Source organism: Temnothorax longispinosus, chromosome 6, assembly GCF_030848805.1.
Source record: "Temnothorax longispinosus isolate EJ_2023e chromosome 6, Tlon_JGU_v1, whole genome shotgun sequence".
Taxonomy (NCBI): Eukaryota; Metazoa; Arthropoda; class Insecta; order Hymenoptera; family Formicidae; genus Temnothorax; species Temnothorax longispinosus.
Window position 1 is genome coordinate 15098673 of NC_092363.1, and position 16959 is coordinate 15115631.

Consider the following 16959-nt stretch of genomic DNA (forward strand, 5'->3'; position numbering starts at 1 on the left):
GGGTACTACTATAGATTTTTTGATCCATGATAAAAAAAACTCCAATAACTTTTCCAATGTTGATTTTAGAGCTTTGGGGTGTTAATAACTTTCGTTAGTACTCTTGAGATGCTATCCAGAACTATCAATAGAATTTTTAGAATTTTCAAAAATTTTCAAAACTCGAATGTTAGAAATTCTTTAACTTAAAAAATTACGATAATTCCTTTAATGTCAATTTTAGTGTTTCGAACCCTAAGGATGTTCTGGCTATACAATCCGAGACAAAAGTTATTTCAATTTAAAATTGGGTAAAATTCTATGCTTTTGTAAGTTACGACATGCATCATATGTGCTCGTATCGTGTAAAGGATTAAATAATGCTAGTTAATAGATAGATTTATTTAATTTCAGCTACAAAAAGCCAAGAAATAGACTTGGTTTACAATATACCTTATACACACTCATACCAACTTTTTTAACTTAACGCGTGCAACTATTAATTCATTATTCCGTACTTTCTTAAATTTCTTTTAGAAAAACCATCCCTTAAGCCCTAAACGACTAAATCCATTATTTGCACGTTAAATTCACAACCTAAATTCAAAAATATTTGAACCTAGTCCGCTTCAGCAGTAGGCCAAGAAACGGACATTATTCACCTATACACACACACACGCACACGCACGCACACACACGCACACGCGCACGCACACACACCCACACACCTTCATACAACAACGCGCAACTAATATTAATATTCCATATATTTCTAAATTTTTCTCAAATCTCCTTTAATCCAGGAAGAACCAATTATCTCGCTTTATCTCTAAAATAATTTCTTGCATCCTAAAACTTATAAAACTTGAATTCTAATGCATTCTCTCTATAAACCTTATACTCCAGAACCTATCATATACCTTAAACTCATATCTTCTATAATATCTGCGTGCGAAACTCAAAGCCTAATCTTAAAACTACAAAACATAATTCTCTCTTTTTCTTTATCCCTACCTCTACCTTAATATTACAACCATTTTCCTATTTTTCAAACCACATATTGACATATTAATAATTCTTTACCTTTACCTTAAAATATTAACGCAACTCTCTCATCTTACAATACTCAATTTAACTGTAAAACCCTTACACTCAAATATTTACACCTACATATAATAAACTCGACTAATAACAAAACTCCTGCTTCCTAACTTATACTTGCCTATGTCCCCCTACCGAACTCATCACACCTCCCTGTATGCCCCTTCCACCTCTTCTTTTCTTTTCTCTTTCAATATATTATCTTCCTAATCTTAATCTTCCTGATCTTTTGAGTTCATTCCTAATTTAACTCAAAAAACTTCTGTGCCCTCGAAATGCTCCATTCCTCTTCCTTATTTGGCAAATTTCTCAGCATTGCTCCTCTCCTCCCCTACTAAATTGTCTCCCAGCTCTTCTTCTCTCGTTCCCTCCGAAGCAACATTTATTTCCTCCACGCGCGCGCGTGCGCGCGTTCTCTGGTTATCTTCCCGTATCTCCTATCTGCCGTTGCATAACCAATATACCTGTATTCGCATCCGTGCCATCTAAAGATTCTAATATTTCCAGAAAACTGCTGCGTCCTTTCTTAAACTGTAACGTTCATACCTCTTATTTTTCGTCGTAGCACTATAAAACCTATAGGGAACTTCAGAACTCATCGAAATCTTCCTAAATCTACCATAAAAATTGATTTTTTTTTTAATGGAGAAATTTTTTGTTCGACTTTGACATCGATTTTGGGGCTTATTTGAACGGAACTCCTACTAAAACCTATAGGGAACTCTAGAACTCATCGAAATCTTTCCGAAACTACCAGAAAAAATTTATTTTTTCAAAGATGGGGGCGCCGTAAAGTTAGCCCCCCCCCCCGTTTTTAAAATGGTGTTTTCATCACTTTAAATGACGGAACTCTTTTTAAAAAATATAGAGAACTCTAGAACTCTATTGCTGGGGCATCCAGAACTCCAATAAATTTTTTCGAATTTTGAAAAAGGGGGGCCAACTTTACAGACGTGGTTTACTCTTTACAACGGTATACCACATTTTACTAAAATTATTTTTGTTGTTAAAAATCGGCATCACAAAAAAATAGTGACGACTTCGCCCCGGTGTCTCCTACATAAAATATTACTAATGTACGTAACGTTTTGTCGTTTCTTACAATTTGTTTCAGGTAAAATTCACGTCCAAAAGTTTTTTGCTGACAATCACAAAATTTACAAAATGTGCAAATATACTTATTTGTAGTGTCAAATATCATATTAACTAGCATTATTTAGTCCTTTACATGGTACAATTTTAAATTGAAATAACTCTTGACTGGGATTGTATAGCCAGAACATCCTTAAGTCTGTGCCCTAAACGACTCAGATGGATGACGGCGTTATAGTATTTACCGTACATGTTTTTTTTTTACTATATTTCTAATAGTTTTTGGTAAATAAAGTACTTCTATCATTAGTAAAGTATTAGTAAAGTATTATTTACAAAATGATGGAGAGAATACAATACTTTTTTACTTTTTATCTAATTTTCTGTTATATTTGTAATAATACTTTATTTAATTAACAATTTTTTCCAATAAAAATTTATTTCTAAGCAAAAGAAAGTTAAACTTTATTTATCTCTGTATTCAGCATACAAATAAACTTCTCTAAAATTTTATCATATTTATTTGTTAAGATAATTATACTTTTTGGAGTCGACCCAAATAAGACTACATTCTTCTCAAAGGTCATAGTCTGAAATACAAAACTGCAATTATTTTTATTAATATTTATTTGTTGCAAAGTTATAAATTTTCAAACAAAGTTTCATTTTTCCCCATTTGTGTTCAAATTTCACTTGATATACACCATTAAGTTTAATATTTGGCTTTAAAACCTATTGGATATTGTAGTAGAGATGTTAACAAGTAACTCAGAATTTTTGGGGATTTTTTGAAAGCCTAGAACACAAAAATAACATGGAGTGGACTTAAAAACCCCAGGTGGCTGACGGCCACGGCTTTGATTTACTTTTTTTTTAATCACAAAAAATTCTTCTATTTTTCGGGCTTCTAAAGTGGTGTTACCCTTTACTACTGTCATGAGTAATTTTTATGTTATTCCGAGCTGAGTTATTGCAATTGACCACTCGCCAACTTTATTTGTTTATAACTTTATTATTAAGGATGTGCAAACGAAAAATCGAATTGTATGTAAATGTGCAAACAAAAATTTATCGATTAAGACTGTTTCAATCCAATTTTCTCGTAGTTGGGAGGCTAATGTAAAATTGACCTCCCCCCTAAAATCCTTTTTTTAATGTCGTTTGAACTAGAAGTGCGCAAACAAAAATTTAAAATATGCAAACGATGAACAATCGAGACTGCGGTCCACTTAACATTACAAATACTTCGAAGCATTTTTCTTCTCCTTTCTTTTAATGAAGAAAGAAGAAGAAGAAGACCGCTTCTCAAAGTATTTGTAGCATCATTTGGACTGCAGTCTGAATGAGCTATAGAAAGTTATTTTTTTTCAATGTTGGGGGCTAACTTCACACGGGTGTTTGACAAGTCTCATTTATCGAATGCGTCGAATATCGATAAAATATACACGGAAAAAATTTCGGGGCAGTTGCTGACGCAATTGCGATTGTTGCAGCGCAAACCGCAGATGAGTTTCGCGTTCACGATTAGAAACAAATGGTGTGTGTGAAGCTAGCGTCTCATTTTGCGGAAACTCACAAATTATTGAGAGTTCTGACTTCCTTTTTGATAGTTCTAGAGTTCCTGCTAGTTTAAACAAATAGTTCTGGCTTTTAAAGCCAAAAAACGCGTCAGTACAAACTGAGACGCTAGGTTCACGCAGCGTCTCACTTTGTCCTACACAAGTTCCACTACTGTATCTCATCAGATTTTGCGAGATCTATAGTTCTATAACAGTTCTATAAAGAGTTCTGCCATATAAAAGCAAAAAAATTAATTATAAAGTACTAAAAAAAATTACAATGTAACGAGTATACCGAGTTGAGACGCCAGTTGAAATCTCGGAGTTCCGATTTATGTAAAATATTTTTCGAGTAGTTCTGAGCATATTGAAGCATTTCTTAAAGAGTTCCGAGCGTTAGAATATTTGTGTTATATTTTAAAAAATTAATATTAACCGAAAAGTAATCATGACGGAAAACGATGAAATGCTAAGCGAAATCTCGGAGTTCCGGTTTATATAAAATATTTTTCGAGTAGTTCTGAACATATAGAAGCATTTTCCAAAGAGTTCCGGGCATTGGCATTGTTGTATAATTTGTAAATAAATTAATAACACTCGAAAGTCAGGAATTTATCGAAAATAGGTGAGACGCTGACCGTATTTCGACAGTTCTGCGAGTTTTACTATAATTTTCGTACAGTTCTAAACGTGTTCTAACGTTTTCTAAAGAGTTCTGGCGATAAACATTATTTAATCATTTTTTAAATAATTTTTATCGCCCGAGAAAGACGCATTTACGGGTATATGAGTGAGACGCTGTAAGAAATCTCGGAATTCTGGCTTATATAAAATATTTTTCGTATAGTTCTGAACATATAAAAGCAATTTCTAAAGAGTTCCGGGCGTTGGCAAAGTTGTAAAATTTTTAAATAAATTAATAACGCTCGAAAGTCAGGAATTTATCGAAAATAGGTGAGACGCTGGCCGTATTTCGACAGTTCTGCGAGTTTTATTATAATTTTCGTACAGTTCTGAACGTGTTCTAACGTTTTCTAAAGAGTTCTGGCGATAAACATTATTTAATCATTTTTTAAATAATTTTTATCGCCCGAGAAAGACGCATTTACGGGTATATGGGTGAGACGCTGTAGGAAATCTCGGAGTTCTGGTTTATATAAAATATTTTTCGTATAGTTCTGAACATATAAAAGCAATTTCTAAAGAGTTCCGGGCGTTGGCAATGTTGTAAAATTTTTAAATAAATTAATAACGCTCGAAAGTCAGGAATTTATCGAAAATAGGTGAGACGCTGGCCGTATTTCGACAGTTCTGCGAGTTTTATTATAATTTTCGTACAGTTCTGAACGTGTTCTAACGTTTTCTAAAGAGTTCTGGCGATAAACATTATTTAATCATTCTATATGTTCAGAACTATACGAAAAATATTTTATATAAGCCAGAACTCCGAGATTTCCTACAGCGTCTCACCCATATACACGTAAATGCGTCTTTCTCGGGCGATAAAAATTATTAAAAAAATGATTAAATAATGTTTATCGCCAGAACTCTTTAGAAAACGTTAGAACACGTTCAGAACTGTACGAAAATTATAATAAAATTCGCAGAACTGTCGAAATACGGCCAGCGTCTCACCTATTTTCGATGAATTCCTGACTTTCGAGCGTTATTAATTTATTTAAAAATTTTACAACATTGCCAACGCCCGGAACTCTTTAGAAATTGCTTTTATATGTTCAGAACTAAACGAAAAATATTTTATATAAGCCGGAACTACGAGATTTCCTACAGCGTCTCACCCATATACCCGTAAATGCGTCTTTCTCGAGCGATAAAAATTATTAAAAAAATGATTATCGCCAGAAATAATGTTTATCGCCAGAACTCTTTTGAAAACGTTAGAACACGTTCAGAACTGTACGAAAATTATAATAAAACTCGCAGAACTATCGAAATACGGCCAGCGTCTCACCTATTTTCGATGAATTCCTGACTTTCGAGTGTTATTAATTTATTTACAAATTAACAATGCCAATGCCCGGAACTCTTTAGAAATTGCTTTTATATGTTCAGAACTATACGAAAAATATTTTATATAAGCCAGAACTCCGAGATTTCCTACAGCGTCTCACCCATATACACGTAAATGCGTCTTTCTCGAGCAATAAAAATTATTTAAAAAATGATTAAATAATGTTTATCGCCAGAACTCTTTAGAAAACGTTAGAACACGTTCAGAACTGTACGAAAATTATAATAAAATTCGCAGAACTGTCGAAATACGGCCAGCGTCTCACCTATTTTCGATGAATTCCTGACTTTCGAGCGTTATTAATTTATTTAAAAATTTTACAACATTGCCAACGCCCGGAACTTTTTAGAAATTGCTTTTATATGTTCAGAACTATACAAAAAATATTTTATATAAACCGGAACTCCGAGATTTCGCTTAGCATTTCATCGTTTTCCGTCATGATTACTTTTCGGTTAATATTAATTTTTTAAAATATAACACAAATATTCTAACGCTCGGAACTCTTTAAGAAATGCTTCAATATGCTCAGAACTACTCGAAAAATATTTTACATAAATCGGAACTCCGAGATTTCAACTGGCGTCTCAACTCGGTATACTCGTTACATTGTAATTTTTTTTAGTACTTTATAATTAATTTTTTTGCTTTTATATGGCAGAACTCTTTATAGAACTGTTATAGAACTATAGATCTCGCAAAATCTGATGAGATACAGTAGTGGAACTTGTGTAGGACAAAGTGAGACGCTGCGTGAACCTAGCGTCTCAGTTTGTACTGACGCGTTTTTTGGCTTTAAAAGCCAGAACTTTTTGTTTAAACTAGCAGGAACTCTAGAACTATTGAAAAGGAAGTCAGAACTCTCAATAATTTGTGAGTTTCCGCAAAATGAGACGCTAGCTTCACACACACAAACAAATGCTCTCTTTTTTGGGACAGCTGCTCTCCCAAACTGCGACGACTGCGATCTGAAAGCGTTGGTAATGCAAATTACCAACTGCATTACCAACGGTTTCAGATCGCAGTCGTCGCAGTTTGGGAGAGCAGCTGTCCCAAAAAAAGAAAGCATTTGTTTCTAATCGTGAACGCGAAACTCATCTGCGGTTTGCGCTTCAACAATCGCAAAATTTTTTCCGTGTACATACATACTGACCAATACTGACTTGCGTTTTTAAGCTTATCTTGATAAAGAGATCATGCAAACAGAGAAATATTTGTTCCAATTATGCGAGAAATTACGAAGAGCTCGTCGATCGAGCTTATCTATGCGTACTAATTGGTCATTCCGATAATTAGAATTGCACCGTATGCCGAACGGACGAACAGAAAAAGAAGGGAAGAGCCCGATGATGTAAGCTGCTTTATTTGACGCGGCGCGGCGTTCAGGAAATTAAACTATTATACAACAGCGAGCGGTGTGCGGCGAGCGAGACACAACGGATTCTCTATTCAGTTGACCCAACGATCTCCTCCCCTCTTTCTATTTTCCTCTCGCGTCTCGCTTATATATATATATATATATATATATATATATATATATATATATATATATATTTCGTAGTTATCTTCTTAAAATATTCCCGAGCAGAGAGGTTAAGGCCCCCGCGCAATGAAAAATGTTAAGGAACAAAAAACAGATATTAGCGATTAGGACTAAGGAATCAGGAATAAAACTGGATACACAATGAAAAACACAGGCAACAGAAACAGGGAATAACACAGGCAATAGATTTTTAACCTATCGGAAGCTGTGTATCAATGCTGTCTACACTAGCTTTATTCCTGATTCCTTAGTCCTAATCGCTAATATCTGTTCCTTGTTCCTTATTTTTTTCATTGCGAAGGCCCTTACAGTCGCGCGTGTCCTCAGTCGGAGCCGAAAATTAAAGGCTATTATTGCCTATTCTCATCACCGAAAGACGTTGTATTTTGTCCCAAGTGTTTCTGCAATTGCGTTTTATTCTTGCGGATTGCGTGAACGCGATAATTATCAAGTTGTTTGTCATAAAGGCATTTTCGCACGCGCCCGATGCCGTTTGCCTTTGATCTCGCGCACGAGAGAGAATACAGATAGTCCTCTGAGATAGTCTCATCAGAGGATCTCAATTGATAAGCACTTGTTTGAGCGCAATATTGGTGCACGCGGCGCCCAGATTACGCTTCGTCCTCATGCGCGCACGCGCGCGTGCTATTTCCGCAATTTCGCTAAAATCGTGCAATCGAAAGGAATGACATTGCTTTGTCATTTTATCATGTCAGCTCTATAATCGGAGTATATACGTGTGTGTACACGTGCGCGTGCGCGCATGTGTGTCTGTAAAGAAGGCACAGCACGAGGCGATAAAGTGAGATGATTATGTGATATCAGAGTAGCGATTGTGTAATTTCTCCCTAGGCGTGAAAACGCTGTAAAAGATTTTGCGTGAAATTGGACGCGATCTGCATGGCTCTTCACCGACACATCTTTAATAACTCCGTGATCCGTGAGAGAGGTTCACGCGGAGTCGGAACGGAGCCGGAATTCTTCACACACACACACACACACACACACACACACACACACACACACACACACACACACACACACACACACACACCCCCGCACGCACGCACGCACGCACGCACGCACGCACGCACGCACGCACGCACGCACGCACGCACGCACGCACGCACGCACGCACGCACGCACGCAAGCGCGCGCACGCACGCACGCACACACACACACATACATACACACTTTTCGCTTTTCGTTCGTCCCAATTCATCCCAATTCCGTATAAACTTGCTCGCGGATCAATCGTAGAGAGATAAAGGGTTATATATGGAACCGCGCCGTAGAAACAACGAAATTTTTTGCGTTTCCGTTTTTAGGAAAAGTTAGTAATTGTAGGTCGAGTGATTCCGAATGTACGTTTTGTTCAGTCTTACGAGGCTGAGAGTGGTCTAGTTTCCACCGAAGTCGTTAATTCGCGCCTAGTGCGGCGTAGAACCAAATTTAAGTCGATGGAAATGTGACTGACTGTGCCTCTGTTTCGATCCATAAGCTTTGGAAACTAGTAGGAACAGTACATTAAACCGAAACAGGATCGAATTGAAGATTTCGGTGGAAACTAGGCTAGTGTCGTACGCGGACGCGTCGGAATCTCGAGACAGCTAGTTGACCGATTAACGAGGTATCCGTCACGGACTACGCGAAGAAAGCAGCCTCTCTAAACGAGTCTCCTCCAAGTCACATATGCGGGATAACCGCGACGCGAGGAAATCGGAAATGCAGAAAAAAAGGTGCGAGGGGATGAAAGTAAAAGGAGCGGAATAAATGGCCCTGATCTTCTTGCCTTCTCACTCACCCAGAACTTCGTGCCACAGAACTGGTCCATTCCGATCGTTTGATTTTCCATAATGACACATTTAGGATCCACCGGCAAGTCTCTCGCGTGATTGAGCCGTGTGCACACGATTCCACACTGCACTTGACTGTACCACGCACAGGCCACTGAGATCTGAAATCAGCAATCAGCGATCCGCGCGTATCTTTCTCGTCCTAGGAATCGCTCCCTTCCCTTCGCTCATACCAGCGATTTACGCACCACATGTCACACTGCGGCACGAAACGCAACCGAGGCACGGGAAACGGAAAATATGTAATTATGTACATACATGCGGCAGAGAGGGAGAACCCACCAGAGCGGAATCCGCTACGAGCGGCGGTACTACATACGTTTGTTACATACATACAACAGTCGTATGTATGTACATACAGTCACTGTATAAGGATATAGAAGTAGGGACAAAGCACCTTTGATCTTTTTCAGTTGGATCCGCCATGTCTTTGGGCTGCAAGTACCGTATCAATAGTATTAGCCTAGGTCTACAATGTGAATCGTAAAGTCGTGAGTCGTAAGAATTGACCAATCACAATCGAATTTGAGGAGAATAATCGACTGTGATTGGTCAATTCTTACGACTCACGACTTTACGACTCGCATTGTAGACCTAGCATAACTAGAGCTCTAAAAAAAGTAGGTATTCTTGTTCGCCATTTTTCTTCCAACCATATGTGAAAACATAACCTTTTTGTAAATGTCAATACGCATTTCGGTCTCGTATTTTCTGCTTCCAAAATGCCTGGCTGCGTTGCAATTAACTGCACTAATAGACATGAAAAAGGGTTTCGACTTTTTTCAATCCCAACAAATGTGGAGCGACGAAAAAAGTGGCTTCAAAATCTTGACCGTGAACAGTGGATACCATTTGTGTCTGTGAAGTATGTACATACAATTAATGCTGTAAAAGCAGAGCATTATTTGTGCGTCATTAAATTGAAAAGTAATTGTTTTTCTTATTACAGGTACACTTTGAGGATTCACAGTTCGAAAGTAGACGTATCGACGGTGTTAGGAAGTTGGTCAAATGCGGTTCCTACTTTATTTCATGTTTCTAATTCACCTCGCAGGATTGATTCACTTCCAAGGAAGTCTCCATACAAAGTAAATAAATTTTCGAATTTTGTCAAATGTTCAGAATGTGGTAGTCGTAGATCTCGAGCTATACCGACTTTGGAATCGAGCTTGTGCTTTTCATCAAACTTTCTTTTTTTCTCTTATAATTATAAATTCTTGAATATATGCAACATATTTGATAGCATATCAATGGTTTTCAGAAGCTACGAAGTGAAGTTGCTGGCACGTGTGCACAAAAAGTAGCAGAAGTTCCAATTACTCCAGAAATGGTAATATTATTCGACACACTTGTGGTTCTTAATAGAAATTGTTAATTTTTATTCAAAAAACTGTAATATTGTCCAAAATGTTGTAGAACATGGATTATGCTGCCCCATCAAACCATGATGTTTCCAATGAAGTGGAAGTATCCAGTTATATGCCAAAAAGTTTACTGTCATCTGATAGTGAGCAGACTGCACAGGTGGTAGCCGGTTCGTCTTTGGAGAAAAAGAATGGACACTTGCGACCGATGATGCTTCAATCTGCACAGGTGGTAGTCGGTTCGTCTTTGGAGGAGGAGAATCAGGTGCTACGTTTGTACAATTGACCAATCACAGTCTATTATTCTCCTTGCGGTCAAAGAATAATGAACTGTGATTGGTCAATTTCTTACGACTCTTGCGACTGCGACTCATTGTAGATGGCCCTTTAAGGAACTAGAGACCCTAAATACTGGTACGGTAACAGGCTTTTGATTGGTCTGCTATTTCTCCTTAACTCCCGGCGAATTTTGAATCATGGTAATTTCAATAATTGCAAATTTTAACAATATAATTAAAAATAAATGTTCTATACTAAAAATATTGTTAATAGTTTAATTATAAATCTTTATAATATAATTATTTAAAATCTAAAGAAATAATTCAATAAATCTGTTTATTATATTTTGTATATTATATATTTACACATTACTGTTGTTTAAACATTCTTTGTATTTGATGTTCTTATATTGAATTATTTATAAAAAATAATAAAATGTATAGAAAAGGTAGAATAAACGGACATTTTAAAAGTATTATTATAAAATTATTTATTTAACGCATGCATTGTCATACTTTTCATATCGTATCTACACTTCTTTAATGTGGTATACTTTTTTTTATTAAAAATTCTTAGGGTTTGAGCAGAATAGCTAACTTATAATTTTAAGACAATGTTTTTTATGCAGTGTAGTTTTATGCTTTAAAACTTTGATTTTAGCAATGCACAATACTGTCTTGTATCTCAAGTCTTAAACGAGTGTACAAAAGTGTCAACATTGTAAGATTTGAGACACACAAGACAGTATGTATTGTGCGTTGCTAAAAACAAAGATTTAAAGCATAAAACACTGGCTTAAAATTATAAGTCAGCTATTCTGCTCAGGTCCTTCATCTAAATATTACAAATTGACTTATTATTTTTTTATGTAACTGACAATAAGTGACAATTTAAAATATGATTATTGGTCTTAAGGGGATGCTGTAGTGGCAGTATAATTACCGACATTTTTTTGGATAAAACTTTGAATTCCCGGGAAAAAAGGATTAGATCTAACCAGATCAAATTATTTGACTAGGGTGCGGTCGACTGATATTTTCCGCGTAACGCGTATCGCGTAATCAATCAGAAGCGCGAATATGCGTAATCGAAAATACGAAACGCTTTCTTCTAATTGGTTACGCGGATACGCGTTAAGGCCGGGGCACGAACATTGCCGTAGCGTCTTACGCCACCTTACGTGAGAATTGCCTTACGCCACACGTAAGCCAAACGTACGGCAACGCACATAGAAAAACGTAACGTAACATATCATACGTTACATGCGTTACGTTACTTTTCTATGTGCGTTGCCGTACGTTTGGCTTACGTGTGGTGTAAGGCAATTCTCACGTAAAGGCCATTGCACGTAACAAAGATTTAGCCATAATCGTAAGGCCGTAAGAAAATAAACCAATCACAGTCGATTATTCTCCTCGCGCTCGAAGAATAATCGAGTGTGATTGGTCTATTTTCTTATGGCCTTACGATTACGACTAAAACTTTGTTACGTGCAATGGCCTTAAGGTGGCGTAAGACGCTACGGCAATGTTCGTGCCCCGGCCCTTACGCGGAAAATACATGCCATGTGACTTCAGCCTGAGGCTGAAACGAGCTTGTAAAGCATGCCACGAACCCATGTGGCACCTCGTTTCGCGTGGAAAGTGTATGCGTGAACTATTTCGACATATATATTAGTCATTTATGCCTTCCAATACTCAAAATAGCTGCTATATTTTCCAAACTTTTTTTTGTTAATAACTTTTTAACGAATAACGAGCGATGGCTAAAATCTTCTGAAGGTCTCTCGGGGTCATGACCTTGACAACATATATCAAGGTCATTGAAATCGGTGAGTTTGCCCTTAATCCGAAGTTTTAAGCGGGGAGCACACACTTCTGCACAACGCATAATGCGTAAGCATAAGAAAATTGATTGGTCTATTTCCTTATACACATGTGTATGGACCAATCAATTTTCTTATGCTTACGCATTATGCGTTGTGCAGAAGTGTGTGTCCGGGCCCAAGGTCTATCCAGACAAACTTGCATAGGTGAATAAAGAAACGGATTGGTCTATTTCCTTATGCACATGCATATGGACCAATCAATTCTCTTATGCTTATGTTTATGCGCTATGCAAGTTTGTCTGGATTGATATTTAAGCGGGGAGCACACACTTCTGCATAACGCATAATGCGTAAGCATAAGAAAATTGATTGGTCTATTTTCTTATGCACATGTGTATGGACCAATCAATTTTCTTAGGCCCGGTCTACAATGGATGTCGTAAGTCGGAGTCGTAAGAAATTGACCAATCACAATCTATTATTCTCCTTGCGGTCGAAGAATAATGAATTGTGATTGGTCAATTTCTTACGACTCCGACTTCCGACATCCATTGTAGACCGGACCTTATGCTTACGTATTAAGGTAAAATTTCATGGGTAGTGAAAATGGTGAAAAGTAGCAGCAGATCGTACTGATTGGCTACAAAATAGAGAAGTTCTATTTTTATAATGATGAAAAATTAGATGTTTCTTTAACATTTAAACGATGATCGTATAATCGGTGGCCTATCTATTACAGCCATTATAAGACGTTCATCCAAATTTATATTAGAACTTTCGGGTGACAATATAGTTCATCTTCGTCTATTCTGTTCACTGTAAAAAAAGTTTGATTATAATACTGCATTTCATATAATATATGTACAAATATGATACATGTAAGAAGTGTATACATTATTATAGTAGCTACATTATTTTCGTCAAAGCTCAAAGCGTACTTATTTTCATCGTATTCTTTAAAACATTTCATGTTGTAAATATATTTTAGCATTGATGTGCCATGAGCCAACCACAATATCCACATTTAATTTGCTGTGAACAGAGATAATTATGTTAACAAATTAAGAACCAAATAAGAAAACCAACATAGAACAAGTAAATATAGAAATAAATAAAGAAAAATATAAGAGAGAAAATAAAACAACTGTTTACATATTTTTGTAGTAAACTCTAAACTAAAGAATAATAATATCTAAGGGTGTATCCCGATGGAGAAGGAATAGCGGAACGGAACAGTAGTAACGGAAAAGAGATATGGTGGGGAGTTAATCAGAGTAGTTCCGTTTCAATTCCGTTCCGTGTTATAAAGGGTGCGTTCGGTTTGGACGCTCACGCGCTGTAAGCGCTCACGCTTATAAGCGCTGTTTTCAATCGTTCGATTTGGTATCTGAGCGCTTACACAATAGTAAGAAATGTCGTTCGTTTTGGCAATGTAAGCGACTATGAGCACGTCAAAATGGCAGACGATAGGTTATTGTGTGTTATATTTGCGCATATAATAACATTATTAGAATTATTATTTGATGAGGAAGAATATTTTATTTTTAAAATAAACCTTTTTTTTAGCATAAAGCAAGCAACATTTAATTTTATTCTACAAATTTTAAAACCTAAATTACTAAGATCAAAATCAGGACGTAAAACAATATCACCTGAAAAACAATTATTTATCGCTATATGCGATGGAAAATGGCCATCCCAGATTCATATCGGTATGTTATTAATATCCCAGGTAGCAAGCGTACTCGTCATTTTGACGTCAATTGACGTCAAAATGACGAGTGCTTGCTACCTGGGATTATTATTACACATTGTTGTTTTAATTTTTAAATCAAATAACGAGAAGAGAGGCAATCAGAGCCACGCGCGGTAATTAATGCGCAATCAAAATAAGTCAATAATAAAATATATATATTAGTTAATATACAAATTCGGACGTTTCGACACTTTTTTTGTGTCATCTTCAGAGCGTACACACAGAAAAATATAAACTACCTGCAAGTTAATATTACTTGATTCAAGTATTTGATAAGTTCATATATGAGCAAATCTACCATAAAGTCGTCATAAGTATCACATTTACTCAAAACATATTCTAGATCTTAGCAAGTTTAGTACTTGAAACAAGAATATTAAATTAATACGAACATTTTGTTTACTTACAATATAGAGTCCACGGAAGAGAAGCATATACTTCATTTTCTTGAGAGAAGTTTATCCGTTATTTGAATCAAGTAAAAATTTTATTCATCTAGAATAATCGTTTACTTCAAAAAAGAATTTGTATTCTTGATGATTACAATTAATATTATTTTTATTTTTTTAATTTTCTTTAATTCTTTAGTTCCTAAGTGGAATGTAGGTTAGGAGGTTTTCGTGCGCGGTGCGGAGAGGTAGTACTTACAGTTTAGAATATAAAAATTCCTGTCCTCAGGTGGACTTGAACCAGGTTCCTCGTGGTTACGAGTCTGACACTTTATCACTAGGCCACATCTCTGATTATATTCTTAGTGTTGCAGTATCTAGTTTTCACAGAAGTAATTTATTGATTTCAAGTATTTCATATTCTTACCTAAAGAATCAGTAAATATTCAAATCAAGCTTATGTGGCTTCTTAGATAAAGTTTACAGAATATACTTGAAATTAATGAATCACTTCTGTCAAAACTAGATACTGCAGCACTAAAAATATAATCAGAGATGTGGCCTAGTGATAAAGTATCAGACTCATAACCACGAGGAACCGGGTTCAAGTCCACCTGATGACAGGAATTTCAATATTCTAAACTGTATCCCTCCGGACCGCGCACGAAAACCTCCTAACCTAGAAGAATGTCGTTCTACAGCCAAGTATTTCATATTCTTACCTAAAAAATCAGTAAATATTCAAATCAAGTTTATGTTGCTTTTCTTAGATAAAGTTTCGGAATATACTTGAAAGAAGAATAAATTCTTCTTTTAAGCACATGATGATAAGCTTTTCTAATACTTATGATGAGTATATTAAGAAACTAATATTAAGAAAATATTCTTTGTTAAAGAAAACTGTTACTCAAACCAAATAAAATAAAATGAGTAAATGCTTTTCTTGGCTATAGAACGATATTTTTCTGTGTGTAAAAATGAAAATAATACATGAAAATTTTAGACGATAAATTACAGTCAATCGCGATAAAATGAGTCAATCAGTAGAAAAGCGCAGTCAAATCAATAAAATAAAATTCATACGAATGTTTGGTAGTCTGTTCAGAATATGCCGATATGCAAATGCTCCGAATCGATCGCATCTTCGACGTTTACTCTCAGGTTGGAAGACCAGGTAGAAAGGAGAGATTCGATTGTACTTTCTAAACCGTGAATCGGAGTCGCAATATGTTAAAAACGCAATGTATCAGTATTAAAATTACAATGACAAATTCTTACTTACGGAGCATTACAGACCAGTAAGTCGCAGTGTTAAAATGTACCGGTCGCTCTGATATGTCGTGAGTGACTGAAGCGTTGGTAGAAATTGGAAGGTTAACATAATAAAAGCTGTGTATACATGAGTTAGGACTAGTTTCACAAGTGTCGGTTAACTTTTAATCTTAGATTAACTCACTCTTCGTCTTTTTCTAAGGGGGACGTTAGAAGGAGGCAAAGAGTGAGTTAATCTATAAGATTAAAAGTTAACCGACACTCGTGAAACTGGGTCTTAATGGTGGGGATAAAAATTCACAACGAATAACTCAAAATTTTTTAAACAGAACAATTTAAGAACATAACAAGGAATCTAAAAGTGAGATTATCGTATAATAGCTTAAACAAAATGCGAACCTTCATAAAAGCTCATAAGAATAGTCTCTCCCACGTTCTAAACAATGTAACGTAGTAGGTATACAAAATTAACTGTAATGATTGCGACGCATCTTATGTAGGCCAAACGAGCAGACAATTACAAACAAGAATTAAGGAACACCATCAGAACACCATCAGAACCATATATAAATTGGAATACATCTAATCATTCTGTTATAACAGATCATAGATTAGCATTAAATCATAATTTTGATTGGGATAATGTGGAAATTCTAGATAATAAATCGTATTTTTATAAACGCTTATTAATTTCCGAGATGCTGTGCATAAAGAGACAGGAAAATGGATTGAATTTGCAGACGGACACGGAAGGTTTACCGGATACTTATTTGAACGTTATTGATAAGTTATCAAAAATTTAGAGTTATTCGTTGTGAATATTTATCCCCACCATTAACTCATGCATACACCGCTTTTATTATGTTAACTTTCCGATTTCTACCAACGCTTCACTCACTCACGACATGC

At 35.9% G+C, this 16959-nt stretch overlaps 2 protein-coding genes across 7 annotated transcripts in view; one reads left to right on the forward strand and one right to left on the reverse strand.

The window, feature by feature from the left end:
* Mrp (Multidrug-Resistance like Protein 1) overlaps positions 1–9385 on the reverse strand; it is a 35509-nt gene extending 26124 nt beyond the window's left edge. For 3 of the 5 annotated variants that reach the window (XM_071782007.1, XM_071782004.1, XM_071782005.1), the window contains exon 1: positions 9111–9385. In XM_071782007.1, coding sequence (XP_071638108.1) covers positions 9111–9161 — 51 coding nt within the window. In that variant the 5' untranslated portion in view covers positions 9162–9385. The remainder of the gene's footprint in view (positions 1–9110) is intronic. The other 2 variants (XM_071782006.1, XM_071782003.1) reach the window with 1 other exon arrangement.
* Positions 8528–11149, forward strand: LOC139815233 (uncharacterized). Of its 2 annotated transcripts, none has more exons than XM_071782010.1 (4): positions 8528–9045; positions 10112–10250; positions 10424–10492; positions 10579–11149. In XM_071782010.1, exons 1-4 carry the CDS (start codon positions 8999–9001, stop codon positions 10810–10812), a joined length of 489 nt encoding a protein of 162 aa, XP_071638111.1. In that variant the 5' UTR covers positions 8528–8998; the 3' UTR covers positions 10813–11149. The 2 variants fall into 2 exon arrangements, with proteins under 2 accessions (XP_071638111.1, XP_071638110.1); XM_071782009.1 differs by lacking the exon at positions 8528–9045 and adding an exon at positions 9764–10027.
* Positions 11150–16959: the final 5810 nt, after the last annotated feature.